Below are 24021 nucleotides of genomic sequence, written 5' to 3'. Positions count from 1 at the left end.
TTCCTTTACCGGAAAGATTATGCTCCACCACAGCTTTTGATTTTCTACCATGGCTGCCCAAAAAAGTTAAATTCCCTTCCTAGAGGTCCAGTTTGTTCTTAAAGGGTCCAGCAGAAACCACCTCTTTTAACATGACAGATTGCTTTAATCTTGTCAAGAAATTATGTGAGAGTATCTTTTAAATAGAGGAAGACCTGGGTGAGGACATCAGAATTAAAGAATCCAATTACAAGTACAAAAGAATTGAAGCATTGCTGACTGTCATAGGGAATTCTAAATTGACTACACAGCATAAATTTATACTAAATGCATTCATTCAGCAAGTTATGTGCCAGGAATTGTGTAAACTTGATCTCTGCCCTGACCCACATGTCTGTAATTTATTTGAAGGTTTTGTTGTAATGCAAGGCTTCACAGAGTCTAGTTACATTATTATGAGTGCTTGGTTACTTTGGTTAGGGTTTTGCTAAAAATTGTGCTTAGAATCATGTGCACATTATTGGATGATGAGGCACACTACCATTTTTATCACAGAAAAGGAGCTTCTTTTAAGAAGTCATTATTTTATATTAAACACAGGAAAGAATTCTAGCCTCTTAAGTTTTATGTATCTGAAAGCATATTTTTCCACTAATACAAATTATCTGTATCCAGAAAATCAAGTTTGTTTAAAGCAAATGTGGTATTAGTTTAACCGTATTTTTTGAAAGAAACATAGTAAGCTTGCTTCCTTTTCCTCTGTGCTCACCTACTATCCCACAAACAAAACTAACTGTCCCAAATCTCTCTGATTTTAAAATTGTTTATGTCACTTTAACATATTTGGATAGTTAAGTTTGTGCTGTGGGAAGTTCCAGATCTGTTGTTCAGGTTTGCACTGTTTATTCAGATTGAAAGTCAAAAAGATAGTTCTCAAGATACTAATAAAAGGGAGAATGAGGAGAAACTCATTTGAAATCACATCTGCCCTTTGGGTTTGTCCAAGAGGGAAGTTTCACTGCTCAATATGAAAATCAACTTTCTCATTGATGCTTTGCTAAGGTCAGGGAGTTACTAAACTGCCACAGAAAAGTTTAATTTCCTGTTCCATTTTTTCCTGGAGCATTTGTGCACGTTGGTTAAATTAATGCTAGATTTTCCACCAGGGAAGTGGTAGGCTTAGGGCTGAAGCTATTGGAATGCTATTATTCTTCCTATTGCTTGTTAAAGAAACAGTGAAACATCAAGAGGACACTCAATGTGACAGAACGGTGCTGGACTTCTAGTGGCATTTTGAAACATAACTTTATAACTTGACACCTGTATAACATGCTATACTATAACTTTTTAATGAAAAAAGGAGCGTTTCCAATAATCACATTCATGTTGCATATATGCGTTCTTACCCCAAGCAGGGCCAAATGCAGTGAGAATATTTTCATGATATTGTCCTTTGGGATATGATAATGCTACTCTCCAGCCTTTTATAATCTCAAGGCTTTTCAAAGCATTCTCAGCAACAGTGTCTAGTTTGATCTCATAGCAACTCTGTAGCAGGCCATTTCCATGCCTCAGCCACAGACTAGGAAATTCAAATTTTAAAAAATCGCTTTTCTGTGATGACTCAACCTGAGCACTGAAACTGGGACTCCCTATTTCAATCTCAGGCAATGTCCCTTTTGCTTAGAAAGGACAAAAGGGTCAAAGCAGGATCTATTTCTGATGCATGAAGCTTTAGCAGTTCCTTCTGGTGGTTCCAGAAGTCTATACCACCACACTTAAACCACACGCCTTTTCCTATATCAAAACAAGTAAGAAGCACCAGGATCCTGAAGCAATATTATTGTTTAAGTAAATCCTGTTTTCTTCTTATAGATTATTCACTATCATCATTTTATCTCAGTTTCCTCTCTCAGACATACCCAGAATATGCTCAGGGCTAGTGGTAATTTATCAAGATCAGTTATGAGGTGGGTTAAAAGGCATAGGCAAAGAAAAGGATTAAAATATCAAAATTTATGAATAATTTACATGCACACCAAATACCATGGTATGATAAATCAGGAAACATGTGCTACATTCTCCCTATTTGCAGTCAAACACGCTTTGTGGTGGAGGACAGAAAGTATGTGCACACCTGGAAAGCCAGTGCAATGTTCTTAAATTTAACTGTATTTATAGATGTCAGAGGGGGAAAATGACAGAGGCCAGCCACCATAGGATAAGTAGCTTTAAATATCTGCCTGCGCAAAATCTACGAAAAAAAGGATGTGGGCCAAGAATAGAAATATGGACTATGCATGATTCATAAAACAAGTATAATATAGCCCATATAAAGTGCTTGTGTGTGAGGTCAATGCTCAAATTTAGCTTTTTAAGGACAGAAAGAAAACAAGCAATTACTGAATGCCAATTCTGCCCTGCCATTATGCTGGATGTTGTCACATACACGAATTTAGATAGTTTCATTTTCTTGATGAGAAGACTAAAGGTTCACAAAGTTTGGTAAAGTTTGGTAAAGTTTGCCCATGATCCAATAGCTAGCCAATGAAACGGATGGAATTTAAGCGAACCCATTGTACAATATACTCCTGTAACAAGTTTGACATTAAAAACTTTGATAGAAAGAGTTGGGTCCATTTTCATCAATAATATGTAGAGTTGCAGCACTTAGCCTTTATCAAGGGGTTCTGTTTGGAATGAACTGTAAGCAGACTGGTGGGGATTTCTACTGGGAATACCAGCTGAGGCTTAGAAATACCAAAAGTACTTATATTTCAGGGCACATGATCAAGCCCATTCTATGCTTCCAAATTCATGGGCTCTTCTTAATAATTACTTGGTGCATCTGTTATTTTTTATTACAAACACCTCAGGCCTGTGTTAGTGAATTTAATTGAAAATTGAGCATGTCTAAGGCTGAGGCAGGAGGATGGCAAGTTTCAGGCCAGCCTAAGCAATTTAGAGAGACCCTGTCTCAAAATAAAAAATAAAAATGGAGGGATGAAAAAAAAAAGAAAAGAAAGAGAAAAAATGTGAATAATTTTTTAAGATTCTTATACATCCCAGATTTGTCATCATATTCTCTTTTTTGAAACCCCATACATGATAAGCCAAAAATGCTATTTTACATTTTCAACAAACATCCAAAAAGTATGAAATTTGACAAAGTACTGTTTACCTTGCCAACTTCCAACTTTGGAATAGTGTTTCGTCAGAGAATATAAAGGCTATTTTAGAATATGAGCTCATCCTTGGAGTAGGATTGGCCCGAGGGGAAAAAAAAATCCAAAGGAAGCTAAAGGGAAAAGTGAAACCAAAACATTCTTTTCACCCCCAAAGGCCACAGACTCAAAGTTGATAACAGCAAGCACTTTTTATAATGTTAGTGTATCTAGTGGTTTCCATTTCAACAGGTTTATCTCATATGAGTTTCCAATTCCGTTAGTACAAGAAACAGAATTGCTCAGGGGGACAAAGAGGCAGAAGTTATTGCCACTATCTTGAAGGAACAAGAGGGAATGGCACTTATAAAATGATTAATTCCTTGATACATAAGAAATTTAACATAACTTGTTTAAATATGAACTTCATCAAGACTTCATTAAAATGTGTCTAAAGTAAGCTGTTTGAATTTGTTTAAAATTCCCTCCGAATAAGCAGTTCTTCATCGTATGCATATTTCATTATAAAAATTTAACATAGATCTAATCAAGTATCTCAGAGAAATCCACAGGCATTAAATGCTCATCAAGCAACCCAGCTAATTCCATGAAAGCCGCTCACCTCTTAGCATGCTGACAGCTTCTCCCCACAGCCTCCTACCGGTAGATGCCTGTATTTAAAGCCCATGATCACCGTTTAAAATCAACACCTTTGAATCAGTTAAAATATAAAACTATGTAAGAAAAAAAAATGCATTTTTCAGTAGAATCAGCCTGTTAAAATATGGAAATTTTTTGATAGAGAGGTTAGAGGATGTAACATGGGAAATAACTGGAAAGGCACACCAGTTGAGAAAGGATGTTCTTTTGAAAAAAGATGGTAGATACTTGAGAACGTATATTGAGTAAGGGTCCCAATGAAACAAAGGAACTGAAGGCAACAGGAGAGCTTGGTGACAACTAATGAAGAAAATTCAATGTAGCAAAATGGTATGATGATTTCTATTAGCCAGAGGCCCAAGAAATGTACCAGGGACCTTGGTGAAGTTCAAGGGATCCTGGTGCAGGAAGAAGAGCCTCAGAGTTCAGCAAAGAGATTAGAAGAGAGAGAAGGAGTTCTTCTCATTTCTTGTCCCCTGATCAGAGAGGTCAGAGCTGGCCTTCTCTGACCCTTAAATTCATCAGTTGTTCATTAGTTCATTCATTGGCTAGAAATTTATGCAGTGCTCACTGTGTTTCAGATTCTGTTTTAGCACTGGAGACATAGCAGTAAACAAATTAAATAAATATTCCATATAGAGAGATAATTAAAAAAGTCAAACAAATATTTTTTTCAGGATCCAAAATCTTAACCTCTTTCCTCTGCTCCCCAGCCTACCTCACCTCTCCCCATCCTCAACTATAACATGCTGTTAATTTTAGCATCTTGCTTTTTTTTTTAATCCAGCAAATTTTAGGACTTTGCCTTCATATAAGCAGGACTAACTTTGAGTGACACATCAGCCTTCCTAAGTTTGTCTTGATTCTAAAAGGTCATTGTACTGTGAAACCACAGTGGTAGAAAGCCTGCAGGATAGACAGAAGAACCCCATGAGGCTCTCATCTCAGTCACTCCACGGCGTACACCACAACTTCTGTTCTTTATAGCAACTACTTAAGTGCTCGCCTACTTTGTTAAGGCCAAATGTTAGGGTCTGTCAGGGCTACAGAGATGAATAAGTCCTCTAAGAAATTAAATAATTCATATTCTGAGAGCTAACTGAGTGTTCCCTATCTGCCAGACAAGTTAATTGCGTCACATGATTTATCTCATGTAAGACCCATCTTCAAGTAAGGAAACAAAATCCTAAAGAAGTCAAGATAAATGTCCAAGGCAACAAGTTAACAAATGATGCCAATTTAACTCCAGAACACTCTTATATAATTAACTAATTTTCCCCCTCATTTTTATTGGTTTCCTATTGCTGCCATAACAAGATACCACAAACTTAAGATGGCTTAAGACAACAGAAATGTATTGTTTCACAATTTTGGAGACTTGAAACCTGAGATCAAGGTGTCAGACATGCCATGTTCCCTCTGAAACCCCATACTGAAATCCTTTCTTGTATCTTCTTACTTGTTGAGAGTTTCCTGGTGATGTTTGGCGTTCTTTGGTACACAGCTGTGTCACTCCAATCGCTGCCCTTCATGGTCTTCTCCCAGGATGTCTGTCTTCTTGTAAGAACACCAGTCATATTGGATCAGGAGCCCACGCTATTCCACGGTGACCTCATCTTAACCAATTACATTTACAACAATCCTAATTCCAAATAAGGTCATATTCTGTAGTACCAGAGGTTGGGACTTCAGAATAGCTTTGGAAGGGAGCACAGCTCAACCCATAACTCTAATGAATGGATATAGTATACGGGGATAGAATGGAGATAGAGAGAACACAGGTTTCAGTCGAATCCTGTCCTATCAATATGATAACTTACTTTAAGACCCTTTTCTTCCATGAGCCTCATTTTCCTCACTTACAAAAAAAAACTTATTTCCAGTTCTAATGTTCTGATGTTCCTTTATTTTTAAATAATTATACAGAAAGATAAGTCTTATTAGGTACATTAAGTACACATCTCTTTATGAAGATAAAGGATACCATGATGGAGGTGATAGAATTTCATAGATTTCAGAATGTTTTAAGAATAATCATGAGGACTTCTAGAGGAGCTGAGTGGGGCAGATGTACCAGAGGAGACTTAAGATGGAGGTAGAGATGTTGGAGTTTGGAGAATGGGGTCTTGAGCTGGCTTACAGATTGTGACACATAGGCAGAGGGGGGTTGGGGAGGCATGTTGGGACGTGATGGGGTGGAGAATGTTTTTTACCAAATTGAGTAGACTTAGAGTTAGAACTACTGAAGGCTTTCCCCAGAAATACTATGGGAGCTGTGCATAGATAGCATAGAATGTATAGACAGATGGAGACATAACTTGTTAGACTACTAAAAGAGGTTATATTATTAAAAATGATGATATGATACAGCATTGAGATTGGGAAGGTAGACTCTAAGAGTTGAGATCCAATTAACTAGAATATGGACCCATTTGAGAGATTAGGGGAAATTTCACCTTACATCATCCATAAAGGCTTCTGATAAGGTGACATTTATTTAATGTACTCAATATCAAAAAGGCCTAAATGTGCAAGGAAGTTATTGCTTAAAGGCAATTTATAAACCACAAACAGGAAATCTAGGTACGGGTTAGAAACCAAGTAGACGAGACAGACTGGGAGGTAACAGACAATCTGGGTTGAGACACATGGTTTCAAATGAGAGTTGTGCACAAGGCCTTTAAAGAACAGTGTAAATATGGTTAACACTACTGAACTGTACATGTAAATATTTAAGAGGATAACCTTTATAATGTGTGGAATTTTAAACCATTATTAAAAATTGATTTGAAGGATTAAAAAAAAAAGAAATAAAATTGAAGACTATTGTGACTTTTCTAATTTGGAGTTTTCCAATGTGGCTCAGTGGCAGATCTAGAATTTTTGGTAAGGAGCCATGCTAGATGAATTTGGTGAGGGGCAAAGAGTTGGGAGGACAAGAAATATCAAAGATAAACCTAAGGCTTAAATCCTATGTATTGAGAATGGAAGAGGAAGTCAGGTCCTATTCATGGAAATAAAAATGTCAAGAAGAGTCATTGGTTTGGACATGCAAGTTTTAAGAGAAAATTATTTAATTATTATAGTATTGTGCCATTCTATAAAATATACAAGGAAATTGAAGATACAGATGATAAGTTGATTCATTCACCAAAAAAATGTTTAAAACAAGACAACTAAAAGACCAAGCAACAAAAATATCATCAAAGGATATCTATGTTTATCATCATAGTGAAGAAATTAACCTCAAAAGGAGACCATGAGTTATTCAGAGAGGTCAGAGAATAAGCCCCATGTCACAGGATTCAAAGAGTTGTTGCCCAACAGTGGAAAATGCTTCAGAGAAAAATGATACAGAATGAAAACAAATCACTATTGGTAATCAGGGAGTCAACAAAAGAGAAGTTTCAGTAGAGAAAATCAAATGCAAAAGGTAGTAATGAGTAGGTGTCCAGTCAGTACATGCAAAGAAAACCATTTGCAGTATATATGAAGGGAAATAGAGATAGGGAGCATAGTAGGTAATTTGCCAGGAATCCAGGAAAGCTTACTGTTGTGTTATCAGTTCTAAGCATATTTACTGGTAGGTGGAATGGCCCAAGGAAAGCTTGAAACTAGTAATATAAGTAATTATTCAATGGAGAGGTTCGATACTGGCAATATTATAAGAATCAGAGTAACTGCGGAGCCAGTCCTAAAAAAGCTAAAAACGGAGTGTTCAAGAACACAGGAAGAAAGCAAGATTTGGCAAAGGAGGAACATCTGGAAACAGATTCCCAACTAGTTTCCCCACCTTCAGTTCTACTCTGCCCCAGTCCATTTTGCAATGTGTGTTCTGCAGTGTTCTCCCTAAAACATAAATCTATTCATGTCAATCTTTTCTGAACATTCTTCAGGATCCAGACTTCTTATCAGGTGCACATTTCCAACACCTAGATCCTGGTGAACTTTCTATCTTACGTATTTGCTTTCCTGATTCCTTCAGTGCCCTCCCACCCCCTATGCTTTGAGTTTTCCAAATATATTGGGTTATTTATTTCTCCTTTGCATATGTGGGTTTTTATTCTTGTAGCACATTTCTGCTTCTTTTTCTTCTCTAATTCCTTCTCTGTCCTCTCTACCTCCTTTCAAAGAGAAGTCTTATTATTACCAGTTTCCTAACACTTTATTTATTTTGTTTGTCTCACAGGGGCTTTTATTCCTATAACATTCCTATCTCATAAAGAGCCCAGCACACACAAATTGCTCAATAAATACTTATTAAGTTAATGGAAAAAATAAAGGAGTGAATGAAAGCATTAGAGGAGAGAAAGGATAAAGAGGAAATGAGGTTTTGTTGCTGCTTTTTTCTTTTTTACAGCTGAAGAGGAGTGTTCTCAATGAGATAATCACAATTTTTTTTTAATTTAAAGAAAGAAAAGCCATTTTCCAAGAGGGAGAGCACATTTAGACATCTTCTGTGGATTTTTAGAAAACAAAATTATCACCACTACTGTGTCAGTAGTTAGATCACAGCCTCATCTACCCCTTTATGGGCATTACTCACGCCATTGTGGTCATAAAGTTCAGACCTGCTCTTACCACCTCTGCCACCACTGACCTGCAGCACCTACTCAGTATGGCTGAAAAGGAGGGATCACCTCACATTTGCTCTGGCAAAATAACACCTATCAAGTCCTTGGCTTCCCCCAGAGCTACCCCGAGAATCTGGGTTTTTACCTGTCAGTAGCATGGACTCCAATCAATAAAAGGCAGAGGAAGAGGAAATCGGGAGATAAATTGCTATTATTTTCTGCTCCTTTCCTCAAATGTCCGTTCTGAGATGCAGTAGTTGAAAACAGCCTCTCTGCAGAGACTCCCCATAATATACCCACTTGTGTTTACTTTCCCTCCTTCTGCTTTTCCATTCCCATCTTGTATGGCTATTGTATTTTCTAATAAAGTGTTAACACATAAGAATTTACCTAAAGTTCTGTTTCTAGAAAACCAGGGCTAAATAAGCAATTTTTATGAAATTTACCAATGTCCAATATACTACTGACTATTAAAATGCAAATGAAATGAATTAGGCCATTTTTAATAAGAACGTTCACTTATTTCCATTGAATTGTGGTTGGTTCCTGGGGAGAGTTGAAGTTGTATAGAACAGTCACCAAAACAGGACAGTCATGAAGAATAATCAAGCAACAAAGAAAGAGCAGTTCTCATTGTGGAGTGTCAACAGGAGATAATCAGGAACACATGGCTCTGGTGAGTATAAGTGTATTCTTCAAATAGCAATGTTTGCATCAGAAGAGCATGTACTAAGGAGATGTTGTGCCTGTTTATAATTTAATGTTGCTCCCTATGTTATGCAATGTTACAGTGTTATAGTCCATGAAAGGAGATAAATCTACTGAGTCACCTACTCCACTGAGGACAACACAACTGTGTTTACATATTATGTTGGAATAGTTTTAAGACTCAGCGGATGATCAGACAATATGCAAACATCCAATGTTGAGAGAAAATCCAGAAGAAATGACAACAGTACATCTGCTCAGCAAGGCACTTTGGACTGTTCATGTGGGAAAATGAATTAAAATTTGGCCAGAAATAAGGAGAGTACTTCTTTAGTATGCAGACTTGGCAGATTCTACACCATGATCTCAATTCATACTGAAAACAACTCTAGATATTGAATCAGATCCTACTGGTAAAAGTGTGGAGGTCAAAGTTACTCACCTTAAGTATTTGCTACTACAGAAACCTCTGTTGCTAAGCTGATAAAGTGCAAAGTGTCCTTTCAAAGATGCAAGAAAAACTGAGACATACCACTTGTTCATCAATGAATGAAAACTGATTTGAAAAAGACTCTGAGTATATGCTAGTTTCTCAGAGTTTATCCCCACAGACATTATCATATTCACTGACAGATTTTTTTAAAATATGCTCAGCTGAAGACTTTCATATGATTTTTTTTCATCTTAGGTTTACTCTCAACTTACACAACCTGGATGAACAGTTGAACATTTAAACACACTGGTTATTAAATTTCCTTTGTGGTTTTTAGCATCTTTTTATTTATGAATATGCGACAAAAATAAATGATTTTTCCTGGAAATTTATATATATGCATACATACAATATATTGTACAAAATTTATGGGATTCATAGATATCTTATACATCCAAATACATTCTCTTTTTTTTTGTTGTTCATTTTTAGATTTCCATGACAGTAGAGTGTATTTTGATATACATACATGGAGTACATCCAAATACATTCTTGAATCCAAGAACTTTTGGAAACACTTAAGATGCATGGATTCAACTTAAGAAAAACTCTAATAATACGAATACTTAGACTTGTCAGTTAAAAGTAATAACAAAATTCAAAATTTATCGATAGAAACAATACTACTTCTACAAAACACCTAAAAGCTAATTCTATGTCTTTAGGAACACCTATACAGAATTTCCTCAGTTATTTTTTAATGAACTTCATAAGCAATTGTTTTGTATAATAATATACATTGCTCCTATATATACACCAACATATTGATTTCTTTCTTCATATTTGATATATGAAATAATATTTCATCATTTGCAATTGAATTATTATTTTCAGAAGATATATTGCAAGTAGTATCTATTTATATCTGATTTTAACTGAAGACTGCATAGTAGCTTTTTTCTACATTCCTTCCTATATCTAATAAATACTGGATCTAAAAAATCAGTGGCCAACAAAGGATAAAAATGGAGATACTAGGCAAATGTTTGAAAATTCAGTTTTCATATCCACTAGGTTTCTAAACTATAATTTTGAATTTAGAATCTTGCTTATGTTTAAACTATTTAAGACTGTGAATCATTTGGAAACCCAAGTCATCACATGTTTGGCATTTTTGGTAAAGAAAATTCTAGAGTGAATGTTTTAAGATGGTTTATAAGTAACAGAAGATCCAAAGTTGAAATGGAATTTTCTGTGACAACCTACAAATAACAGTTAACATATTCCTAAATTACAAACAAAGCAGAAATCATGAAAAGTCAAGTAGGGCAGCAAAACAAACAAACAAACAAACAAACAACAACAACAAATGGCTGAAAGTTAATGAGTAAAACATTTTATCTAAAATTCTTAGAAAATATTTTAGGCATTTAAATATATAACTGTTTCCACTATTTTTAAAGAAATTATATTTACCACTGCTAGAAACTAACAAGAAGTGACTTTTAAAGTCAGTTTCATCCATCATAAATTTGATGTGTTCAAGAAAAGAAAAAGTGCAAATAAATGCTCGTGCACATAAACCCAAAATACACACTCCTCAATAATAATACAGTGTCCAAAAATTGATTCACATTTGCAGTTGAAGTTTCAACCAAGGGTGTATCTACATATATTATCTGCTATTGTTTGTCATATTTCTTGATCAAACGTGTTCCTTGACATTATAGCTAACAAACGCGGACACTCAAAAGTCTTCTGATTTTCTTATTTAAATGCAATGTTATTTTGTATTTCAGTAAGTTCTTCCAGTTGTGGTTCCACAAATTATAATGACAGCTTTGAAATTACATTTATTGAGAGCAAAATTATTTATTGAGAGCAAAGTAGGAACCAAGTGGCTTGATTTCTGTTCCTCTGGGGCTGCACCATGTCATAATGCTAGCCACATGAATTAGCTAAACATCTTTAAGGGTCAGTAGTCTTATCTATTAAGTTGATGACAATCATACCTACTGTACCTATCTCACAGTATTGTGAGTCTAAAAGCAATAAATAAAAGTGTTTTTAAAACAAATAGTAGTGACACTGGCGGTATTGGTAATGAGGGTAGTAGCAATAGGATGGCATCCAAAAGGAGATTCTTTTCCAAACAATAACCATCATCAAATAGACCTAAATCTACTGTAGATATAAGATACTACTCACTGATTACTAAATTATCGTGTTATAATCCCTGAGGTAGCAGAGAATTCAGTGGCTTTGCCACCATGGTTTTTGTATGCAGGTTTTGTTTTTCTTTTTTACACTGGACTATGTTAAAGGCTATTCTTTTTTTTTTTTTTTTTTTTTTTAATTTTTTATTGTGGGTTGTTCAAAACATTACAAATTTCTTGACATATCATATTCCACACTTTGATTCTAGTGGGTTATGAACTCCCACCTTCACCCCATACACAGATTGCAGATTCACATCAGTTACACATCCATTGATTTACAAATTGCCATACTAGTGTCTGTTGTGCTCCGCTGCCTTTCCCATCATCCACCCTCCCCCCTCCCCACCTCTCCCCTCCCCTCCCCTCCTCTCTCTCTACCCCCTCCACTGTATAACCCTGAGGGTCTCCTTCCATTACCGTGCAATTTACCTTCTCTCTCCCTTTCCCTCCCACCTCTCATCCCTGTTAAATGTTAATCTTCTTCTCTAAAGGCTATTCTTATAAGCTAGAACAAAGTGGTGTATTAAAATAGAAATTCTTTGTTTCCTTGGTTTGTGGTTTTTTCCTACACTTAGTAAGATTGCTAGTGAAGTTATCCTGAATAGTGTAAATACACATTAATCTCTATTTCTATAATTCTATGAACAAGAAAACACAGTATGTCAATTAATATGAAGAAACCTATGAGACTATTCCTTTAAACACCTCAGAAATTTAAAAAAAAAAAAACTTGAGAAATTTAATCACCAAGGAAGAACTGATTTAGCCAATTATAAAATGGAATTTTGAAGTTTCTGAGTCTGGCAGGGTCTGAGTACTCATATTGACTACCTTGAGGAAAGAGAGGCTTAGTGTCTATGAAATTTTGAATCTTTGATTTATGTTTCAGATCTTTCATCCTCAAATCACTTAGATCCCTAGTATTTTAGGAAGGAATCACATCACTCCCCTCCTCCCCTCCAAATTATCTATTTCCTTCCACTGAAATGAAGTGAAATTCTAGAAGATAAAATAAAGGCCAGAACTTTCTGGAAGTAAATATAAGAAGTTGAAGCTTATGTAACGTGTTTCCCTGTCAACAGGTCACTCACAGGGCTGTTTATACTCGGGATGGCTTGCAGAAATCATGGAAGTTAATTTTAGTTTTACAGAAAGGACTGAGAGTCAGATTGTGGTCTTTGCAGAAATTGCCTCCTTTAGCTTGTGAATCTTACCTTTCTGATTTCCGGTGCATTACCGGAGAGAAGGAAGCACTGTTTGTCCTGGGTATGTCCTTTCCTGCATCTGCTCGCCTGAGTCTCGGTGGGTGTGTGGGGGGCAGCCCTGGGGACAGCGGTTGTGAGCTTCCTAGTCCCTCGGAGGGTCAGAGTCTGATAGAAGAGACAGATTGCCACCACCAAGACCACAAAAAAGGGCCGGGGGCAAAATCGCCGACGACAAAGAAACACTGGACGACAGATCATGACCAGTTCAGCTTCACTTGGCCCCTGTCCACGTTGCCGGAAAAGTCATAGCAGCTATTTTTTGTCAGCATGAAAAATACAAATGTGTCTTCTTTTTCCACAACTCCAATCAAGTTTGCTCCATCTCCGCTTAAGAACTTTCCAAAGCGTCATGCCAAAAGATCGTAGGTCCCAAAAAGTCTGAGGTGGTTAATAAAAGTCCTTCCATGAATGACAGTGAAAAGTGACTGACCTCGGTTAAAAAAAAAATGAAAATATTAATAGACTATTAGTTACAAAACTAATAATCTGAGTGCATCCCAGGCTGCCAAACGGTTGGCTTCCGGCAATGTCTTATTTCCACGACATCCTTAAACTCACAGAAAAGGAGTCCAGCTCTGTCCCAGCTTTACAGAAAAAGAGAAAAATAACACCAAAGTAAATCTGGAGTCTGAAAACAGCACGGAAGAACGCAATAGGTTAAAACCCAAAGTGCCTGTTGCACAGCTGGATGCAGGCCAGGTTGCCCTAGCAGTTTTTCCTCCGGTTTTAAAGCAATACTGTTTCAGCCTTTTATGTTTCTTAACTGCTTCCCTCCATTCAGTTTTAAATTGCCACTTTGCTGTAAAGCATCCACGACTTTTAACATTAAGAGGGAACAAGCGGTTTGAATGGACATGATTAGTGTCAGGGTTTGGCTTGTCTTGGTTTCATTCCGTTTCAAGTTCAAAGTTCTGTGTACTTACTCAGTTTTCATCCTTTTAGCCAGAAAAAAAGTTTCCATGATCCCCCTAATGGATTGCTGATCAAAACCACTCGGAAGGAAACGCCCAGTCGTATGACTCCAATTCATCTCACACACCCCGACACACACGCGCAGACACGCAGACACACACGCGCGCGCCTGCTACACACTCGGCCTGGAGCTGGCGGACCTGGGGCATAGCAGCCACCCAGGCCGGCGGAGCGGAGCGGGGCGGGGCGGGGCGGGGCTAAGGCCTGGAGCTCCTCTGGCTCTCCCCAGGCAGCCGGAGCCGCGCTGTCAGCTCTGAGTTGGAAACGGTGGGCTTCCACAGACTGGGAAAAGAGGTTTTGATTTTCCCTGAAATGTGGCTGCCTACCCAGAGCTGCAGAATTTGGAAACATATCTGCTGTCTGATTCGCTGTTTAATTGCTTTTTTTTTTTTTTCTAACACAGCATTGGAAAAACAAATAGTTCTTAGTCAATCGATGCCAAAGGTCAAAGATGAGACTAAAGCAGACTCAATTAATTCGTAAGTCCTTCACTCTGGGGAATTGTGGTCACACTTACAAGGATAAGAGGGCCACCAGCACTGTCTGGACCACATAACAGGAAATCTTGTTGCATGCACCAGGATCAGGATAACTGAAGTCCGTACTTCTTTCACAGTAGTTACTAACACTTATTTCCTGAACTAATGTCCGGGTTTTACAAAGCCTAATTGCTACTTTGCTTTCTAAAATAAATTGTATGTAGCAGATGTTGGTGTAATTTTTGCCCAGTAGAAAGCGGTACACAGCCAGCTTTGCCCAAAATTCAACCCAGTATAATTCTATACAAACCATCACATGGACACTGCTGGTCCTGCCAGTTGTGCAAACTCCATTCCCTTTTGCTGGGTCAGTTGAAGGACCATCAAAGAGAATCTGCTGGGGCTTGTTGCTCCCTCTCCCAGTCCTTGCTTTGCGAACTCTGGATAGTAGGACTGGCCTAGACCCATGGAAGACATTCTTTGAAGGCTTTGAACCTAGATAGCTGCTATAACCTTTTCTAACCGAAATTCTTCCTTGTGGGCTGAAATTCTCCACTGAGGCCACACCCCTACAGTGAACCCAATCCAGAGGCAAGCTGCGTGCGGATCCGTCGCTTGTATTTTATGAGAAGGAGCGCCCTCTAGGGGTGCCCAGCTAACGTAGACTCAGAGAAATGGGCATCTCTGAATCTTTCTTAAGAAGGAAAAATATCGAGTGTCTTAAAAATATTACTTAAAGCATTAAAGAATAAATATTCACCATAAAGCCATATTTATTTCAAGTCTGTGTTTTCTCTCAGAACATTTTATTAGTTAATATAGATTCAGAGTCCTCAATTCCATGACAAATGAAGAAGAAAATAATGAAGTGGCGCTTGACATTGAAAAGCCAAGAGTTTTAAGAGGAAATGGTTAGACAATAGTGTTGTAAGACGTATAATTTGAGGGGATGTAATGGGACTTGAAGGATATTAGGAATTATGAGATCTCTAAGTTGGAATGGTCCCTGAGCTAAAGGAATGCAGAATGTGACATTGCTGCTTACTGGGTGATACAGAATGAGCAGGCTGTTCTATTGAGGCCAGAAGTCTGAAAATACAAGGTGTGAGAAATCTGAAAGACCATTTTTATGCATCATTAAATAGCCGAGTATAACATATAGAAGGAAGAGTAAATCAGATGTGCAGATAAAATTGCCTTTGGGTTGGGGGAAGTGAAAAACAATAGCATTAAAAGTTTAAATAAGATGCTAAAGTTAGACTCAAATAATAGTAATCAAGAAGAAGATGGGGGAAAAAGCATTCCAGAATGATTCTGGAAAGTTGAAGAACCCAGTTTCCATTTTAACCACTGAGTCCCAGGGAGCAAGAGAAGACAATAGATAGAGGGATATTGGCAGGAGAAAGAAGGGGGGTTGTTAAAGTAAGACCATAGGAAAGAAAGTACAGTACAAAATTTCACCAAATCATCTGAGGAGATCCACAGGTGACATCTGATTTTAGAGTAAACCCAATCTTGATGTGACCCTAGCATTTACTGCCTATTATCACTGTTCTTAAACAAGTGATTTGACTTATGTAAGTCTCAACCTTCCGCATCTGTGAAATAAAGACACTAACTTTGAAGTGTTGTTGGCACAACATAGATGATAATATACGGGAAGCACTTAGACATCTGGGAAAACCTCTTGGGTGAGTGTATGCTGAGTGCAACTCTGATATCAAAGTTTTGAACCTGGAAGCTGTGCTCAGTCCTCACTGAACTTATGGTGTGCTGTGGTGTGAGACCACGTACAGATAAGTATCAAATATTGGGCCTCATGGAAAATAAAGTACCAAAAGTAAACACCAGCACTTATTAGTTGTTCTCTCACTTTCAGTCTTCTATATGTAGGTGAGGCAGGTGCTGGTTTGTCCTTCTAGTAGAAGGACAAAGGTGCCATGAAAGTGAGCTTGTAGGGATGACACATGGGATATAGTCATGACTAAATAGGAAGTTAGATCTATTTGGGTTTTCTCAATTTAAATTAAAAATTTAATACTTAAAAGCACAAAACTATACACTTTAATGAATACCATGTAACATTTTGTACATGAACGTATTGTGTAAGGTTTAAGTCAGGTTAAAAGTATATACGTCCTCAAACATTGTTCATTTTTTATGGTGAAAACATTAAAATCCTTTCTTCTAGCTTTTTGAAACGCACAGTACATTGTCATGATCTACAGTAACTTTATTGTGCCATATCACACCAGGACTCTTTCTCTCAATTATTGCTTAGTCCCATTGATTAACTGTTCTGCATTCCTCCCTCTCTACTACCAGCCCTGACCTCTAGTAATCACCTTTCTACTCTCAATTTCCATGAGATCAACTTTTTATATTCCTCATATAATTGAGACCATCCAGTACTTTTCTTTGTATGCTTGGATGCTTTTGCTAAAACTAATGATTTTTGTTTCCATCCATGTTGTCACAAATGACTGGATTTCATTCTTGTCATGGCTGAAGAGTATTACACTATTTATATATACTACGTTTCCTTTTCATTTGTTTCTGTTTCTTGGCTACTGTAAACAGTGCTGGCAACGAACCATGGGAGAACAGATGTCTCTTTGGCATACTAATTTTATCAAATTGCTGGATCATGTTCTATTTTTAATTTTTTGAGGAACCGCCATACTGTTCTCCTAATGGTTGTATAATTTACATTCTCACCAACAGTGTGAAAGGGTTCCCTTTTCTCCACTTTCTCACCAGCACTCATTATCTTTTGTTGGTCCCTCTCTTCCTCTTTCTTCTGGTACTGAGGATTGAACTCAGGAACACTTTACCACTGAGCTTCATCTCCAATCCTTTTTGTATCAAGAAAGGGTCTCAGTAAGTTGCTGAGGCTAGCCTCAAACTTGCCAACCTCCTGCCTCAGTCTCCCAAGCGTCACTGGAATTATAGACTTGTGCCACTATGCCAAGGCTCTTTTGTCTTTTTGATATGAATTCTCTCTGGAATGGGGTGACATCTTACCATGGCTTTGATTTTCCCTGAGAGACATTAAACATTTTTTTCAGATGTCTTCTAGTAATTTGTATATTTTCTGAGAAATGTCTACTTAGTCTATTGCCCATTTTTTAAAACCAAAATTTGTTTTGTTTTTGCTATTTTTTTTAGTTCCTTACAGATCAGATATATTTCAATGGAAGGCTAAGTAGAAGCATGAAATGAAGTTTGAAGGCATCAGACCAGAGAACACTAAAGCCTAATAAGTTGGGCCAGTGAGGGGATCAGGAGCGTAAATGTACAGTAAAACTAGGAACTAGGGATTCTGGTATGTTTCAAATTGAATGCTTCTATGCATATAGTTCCACGAAGTACCCTTTCCATTCCACAATTGCAGCATTCAAGGGCACATATTTAAGTAGCACTAAGACAATAGAGACAACCCTATCCTATAATTTCAAGGTTGTACAAAACAGATCAATCTTCCTCCCAAATCTTTTCAGCATAAAATATCAGAGCAGTATGATGTTAACAACCTTATAATCTCATTGGCTTGATACAATAAAAGCCATTTTTTAAAAATTTTTTGTGTAGTGCTGGAGATTGAACCTAGGGCCTTGTGCATGTGAGGCAAGCACTCTACCAACTAAGCTATATCCCCAGCCCCAAACCCTGTTTCTTTTATCATTTTTCAGTGTTAGCCAGTTTCCACACTTCATTCCCAGGGTTCCTGCCATCTGCTCAGTTTCTATAGCCTAGACTCCTGGATAGCCACTTGGCTCCTCTAAATCCCACTAACAGATGAGGAAAAGGGATGAGCACAGCAGCTAGTGAGGGAAGTCTTTTAGAAGTCAAGTTTCTAAACTGGCCTATATCCTTTGTCTCATATTATTGATTAGCACCTAATCACATGGATCCACCTAATGGAAACTGAGCTGGGAAATGAGGTCTATCTACATGCCAAAGATGAAAAGGAAACAAGGGTAATAAACATAGTAGTCCCAGCCACAACTTAAGATGATAAGCCAAGGCTCATGGAGAGTCAAAATAGGGAGTTCACATCTTTTGGCAAGTGATAAGAAAGCCTTAAAAAAGAAAAAAGGTTACTTCTCAACTGGGCCCTGAAGAGCCACAAAGATTTCAACTGCTGCAAAAGGGAAAAGATGAAGCTAGAAAAGAATGTCAGGTACCAACAAGGGAGGATGAAATTTCCAAGCTTAGGAGTTTATTTAGTCTTTATCTGTAGATAGAAGGAATCTAGAAGATTCTTTCCCAGAAGATTTATTAATGAAGATAGTGTGCTAGTTGACAAAGTAGGATGAATCTGAAAATAATATCTCATCAGCGTTGCTTTTAATTGTAAACTCACAAAGCAAAACCTCCTTTCTTTCCTAATGGGCATAAAAACAATAACCTAGATTAAGTTCATTAATTGTTCTGAGAAATGCACAAATTTAAGAGAAAGATTTATGTGAAATATCAGATGCCTAATTTAGGGACTTCTCTATCCCTTAAGAGGCAAATGCTATACTCAGGTAATGTATATGCAAATGTATATGCAAATGTACTTGATTATGTATTATCCCACAAAGTTATGGAAAAACAGAACATCATTCTACATCAGATTTACGATCATGATCCTTTCACACATATTCAACAGTTTTCATTTTCCACTAATTATAGTACAAACCCCAAGTAGAATCTACAGTGAGGTTCATATATGGTATTTGATATACTCGACATTAGTTAACAGAAACACAGTTCTGCAGTTTTTCTGCGATTTCTAATGCAGTCAACCTTTAATTGCTTTATTTCCTTCCAACACAACTTGCTCCTCTCAAAATCTCTTAAGTGAAGTGACTTTTTGTTCAAGTTATGGCTTTCACTTTAAGATCTCTGAACATTTTTATAGAGCTTTCTATAAAAATTTCTATTAAAATCTATGGATTTTTTTAAAAAAGGTTTTCCGCTTTCCTCACAGTGGTTCTACACATGGAATGCCAAATGGTGACGGCAGTTCATGGCAAAGGTCTAAGAATCATGTCGACAGATAAAAAGGAACAGTATACAAGGCACCCTTCATGAAGTGTCTGTCCAATTCAAAGGAAGAAAAATGGGGCTGGGATTGTGGCTCAGTGGTAGTGTGCTCGCCTAGCACAGGCAGGACCCAGGTTCGATTCTTAGCACCACATAAAATAAATAAATAAATAAAGGCATTGTGTTGTGTCCATCTACACCTAAAAAATAAATATTTTTTTTAAAAAAGGAAGAAAAATGCCAGTGAGTTTGCTTTGTGAGTTTACAATTAAAAACAATGCTAATATTATTTTCACTATTCTACCTTTTTCTTGTTTTTTGTTGTTGTTTTTTAAGTAAACATATCCTAGTCTCTTTTAAAATATTTTTTTTAGTTGTAGAGGGACACAATATCTTTACTTTATTTATTTTTATATGGTGCTGAGGATAGAACCCAGTGCTCACACATGCGAGGCAAGTGCTCTACCACTGAGCCACAACCCCAGCCCCTCTTTTTTAATTTTTTAGATGAACAATCATCCCAGATGAATCAAACATCTCTAAACCAAATGCTTTTAATTCTTGATTGCCCCAACTGTGTTGCTAAAATAAAAATCACTGGCGGAATCCCATATGCCAATATTTGGGGTTGTCTTTTTAAAAATGAGAAATCTCTCCTTAGTTTTCCACAATTTTCAACTAGTCACTTTCCTTACTTTCCACAACTTCCTCTCTTCTCATGCAAGCTTGCACTGGTATCAAAATTACTTTTGTAGTATTTGGCTATATTTTATGTACTAATATACTTATAATCTTTACCTTACAGTATACATTGCTTTATGATGGAAGCTATTTTACCAACTCCATCAAGCAGTATTTGCTTGCATGTAATTGTTTTGAAAATTCATATTTTTAGATGTCTATGCATCATAGATTCAAATGCTTTTCATCATTGTTCCAGTTTTTTCCTTGTGATTTCACATCCTGGTCATACTTAACCCACTGAAGGCAGTTGTCCTCCACTCCCCACCCCCAGGACATTTAGCAACTTCTAGAGATAGTTTTAGATCACAACTGGCAGGAGGAGAGGAGGCAGCAGAGATGCTACTGACTTTGAGTGCACAAAAGCCAGTGATGCTGCTGAACAGTTTCCCCACATGCAGGGGAGCCCCCCAGCCTGGCACAAATGTCAAAACCACAAAAAAAGTGAAACTCAAATTTAACCAAGGGGATAGCTGTTGCAGTTTTTAAATGGGAATGCCTACAATTTGTCTGTTACTTAAGTTAGAATAGTGAGCACCTTGGAGGCATGATTAGTTTCCCTGAGGTTTTAACTACTTTCCTGAAAATGTAATTACACTGCTCCCCAAACAAATGTGACATTGGTCATATAATATCCTTTAAGGCTCTCAAATTTGACATTTATATTTGCATCCTTTAAAAGATGACAAATAAAGATCTGTGTATACATACCCTCTAAATCATAGATACATAAATGGATGGATGATGGATAGGATGATGGATATATAGAAGGATAGACAGGCAGACAAATACAGAGGTAAAGGGTTTCACTTAAACAGTGGGTTCACAGGTATGATAAATATCACAATATGGTAAATATTGAATCCAATGAATCCCACTGTTTGTTTTCTTCAGAGCACAAGTTTACACCTTGACATGAAGTCAGAAATCCTGTTTTTATTAAATAATATATAAAACATGAACAAATTTACTTTTTGTTGGTTATATGACAGTATCAAATTATATTCTCAATTAGAAATCTCATTCATCTTCTCTGTAGATCTGCAATACAGGATTCCTTGGAAACCATACTTTTTAAAATATTTTAAGAGGGTCTGATAATTTTGCTTCTTTCACTTTCCACTTCCTTCTTTCTCCTTTCTTCCTGCCCTTCTGTTTCTTTCTTTTATGTAATCACAACTCAAGCATCCATTTACATTTTCAGAAAAAGAAAGTTTTACTGCATCACATTAACTATTTAAAGATTGATGTATGTGACATAATTGGAAGTTGGTTTGATCACTCCTATGATCACTGGCATTTTCTTAGCTAATCTGAGTGGGTAAGAAGGTCACATTCTCTGAGCATCTCTTTGGTCACATATCCACTACAAAAAGTAGACTTCCATATCTAATCGATGCCATATGATCAATATATAAGCTCAGAGTTTTTTTGTATACAACAAGTAACTGAATTTCTCTTTAAAACAATTACTAGTAAAGTGATAGTACCTTTTGGTACAATTGGGAAACCCTAAAAATTATCTAGAACCATTCTCTACTACTCAAGAAAATAATTTGTTATACTGCAGACAAAAATACAAATGCTTCGAGGTTATGAACATCGATTTTGATAAATTCTAATGGGACACACTGAGGAAGACATAATAAAATCTACTAATTAATTATTAGTAAGATCTTTCTAGTCAATTGCCTCTATTTATGCTTAGGGTTATTTATATTTCTAGCTGGCCCCTTGAATTACATTTGACCTAGACAATCTTTTTAAAGTTACTTGGTATCTATTTAAATTGTTTTTATTTTAACATAACAGCATGGAGGGACCCTCTACTGCAGCAGGTATAACAATGAAAAAATAAATAAAAATGTGATAGCTAGTTTTTTTTTCCTGCCACTGTATTAAACTTGTGAATGTTTTAAACACACACATCTTAAAGACTAGGAGCTACACACCTTGCTAAGCAGAGCTGTTCCTATTAACATAGGTGAGTAATACAGGCAACACATAAGCAAACACACACAACCCCACTCTCACTGCCTACCCTGGCTACAGTCCCATCAAATCTGCAGAAAAATGGATAATTATGTTTTCCTCTACATTTCCTTTGTTAGCAGTCAATAAAAGTAAAAGGTGGTAGTGGATTCACTAAAAATTGAATTATATGGCTCTAAAATATTTTTTAAGAAATTATTTTCAGGGGGCTGGGGTTGTAGCTCAGTGGTTGAGCACTTGCCTTGCATGTGTGAGGCACTGGATTTGATCCTCAGCACCACATAAAAAAATAAATAAGTAAAATACTGTGTCCATCTACAACTAAAGAAATATTTTAATAAAAAAGAAATTATTTTCTTTCAGATAAATATTTTAATTATGTTTAGGATTCTGATGATGTATTGGTTAAAAGACCAATAAGGCATATAAGACATACTACTTTAAAATGGAAACAGCCAGAAGGAGGTATAATTCTTTCTTGTATCTTTTTAATTTCAATTAAAAAAAAAATCTCAAGTCAGTTTGTCTTAAATTTAATTTCAATTAATGAATTTCAATTCTTTTTAATTTAAATTAAAAAACAAAATCTCAAGTCAGTTTGTCTTAAATCACTTCAAACTTTATTTCTCTGTAGCAGAATCAAATCCTGAATAGTAAGATGCTGGGTCAGAAAGCATAAACTGTTCCAGTACTTTAGATTTTATCATCTAAATAAGGAAATCTAAAAAATCTTAACTAAAAATTCTAGTTTGTTGTTTCAAAAATTGAGGGGAAACCTCCATCTTAAACTTAACATTTTGAAGTTTCCAAGTTAGAGACTAATTAATTTCATGTTATCCCTACTTTATAATCTTAAGAGTTACGATTCACTATAACTACAGTTCATTAACAATATGTAAATGTTACTCCCAACTAACAATGCCATGACACAGTGTGCAAAGCTCCTCATGAATATTAGGCTTTTGGATTCTTGCCCTGACACAGCATCCTACCTCAGGTCCTCTTGTTCCAGACTACCTCCCGTTCCCAGAATCCTCATGACTTTGAACATCCCTGCTTCATCTATCTTTAGGACCAGTTCAAATGATCCTTCCTTTGTTTCTTAACTATTGAAATAATCAAATTCCCTGCCTCCCCCATGTTCCCACAGAGCTTCCTACATCCAATTCTAGCATTTGTCAAAATGCCACAATCATTTAACATGTCAGCCCCCACCTACTTCTTTCACCAACACCCCCTCCCCCGCCACAGCAACATATGCACCTTAACCTAAACATTCTCAGCATCTAGGCACTTAATACAGTTATAAATATACCACTGAGGAGATTCTTTCCAATTAAAACCCATCTGCTGAAAGACTTTTTTAAAATGTGAACACTGAGAACTTTGCAATGTCTTCACATTCAGAGTATCATACATAACCCAAATTTATTAGACACTTACTTGTCTATGATTAAGACAATTAATTACATCTAGGTCCAAGGACAAAGGACACTAAAATTGCACAAACCTACACTGGTTGAAAACATAAAATACATGGAATTTGCTTCAAAGGAGAAAAGAGTAAAAAAATAAAGTGCCCTTCAATTCACAATAGCTAAACCGTGGAGCCAACCTAGATGCCCTTCGGTGAATGAATAGATAAAAAAAAAATGCGGCATATATACATAATGGAATTTTACTCAGCAATAAAAGAGAAAAAAATCATGGCATTTGCAGGTAAGTGGATGGCACTGGAGAAGATAATGCTAAGTGAAGTTAGCCAATCCCCAAAAAACAAATGCCAAATGTTTTCTCTGAT

At 36.6% G+C, this 24021-nt stretch overlaps 1 protein-coding gene across 1 annotated transcript in view; it reads right to left on the bottom strand.

The window, feature by feature from the left end:
• The window catches only part of Cped1 (cadherin like and PC-esterase domain containing 1), a 263515-nt gene extending 249251 nt beyond the window's left edge, over positions 1-14264 (bottom strand). The window contains exons 1-2 of the mRNA XM_046422379.2: positions 13926-14264; positions 12952-13432 (exon numbers count right to left, since the gene is read on the bottom strand). Of these exons, the coding sequence (XP_046278335.1) occupies positions 12952-13200 (249 nt within the window). The 5' untranslated portion in view covers positions 13201-13432; positions 13926-14264. The remainder of the gene's footprint in view (positions 1-12951; positions 13433-13925) is intronic.
• Positions 14265-24021: the final 9757 nt, after the last annotated feature.

This window comes from Marmota monax, unplaced genomic scaffold (genome assembly GCF_021218885.2).
Source record: "Marmota monax isolate L192 unplaced genomic scaffold, Marmota_monax_Labrador192_F-V1.1 WCK01_AAM20220418_F8-fsc00027, whole genome shotgun sequence".
Lineage (NCBI taxonomy): Eukaryota > Metazoa > Chordata > Mammalia > Rodentia > Sciuridae > Marmota > Marmota monax.
Note: the sequence above shows the minus strand (reverse complement) of the source record. Positions and strands in the feature narration are given on the sequence as shown.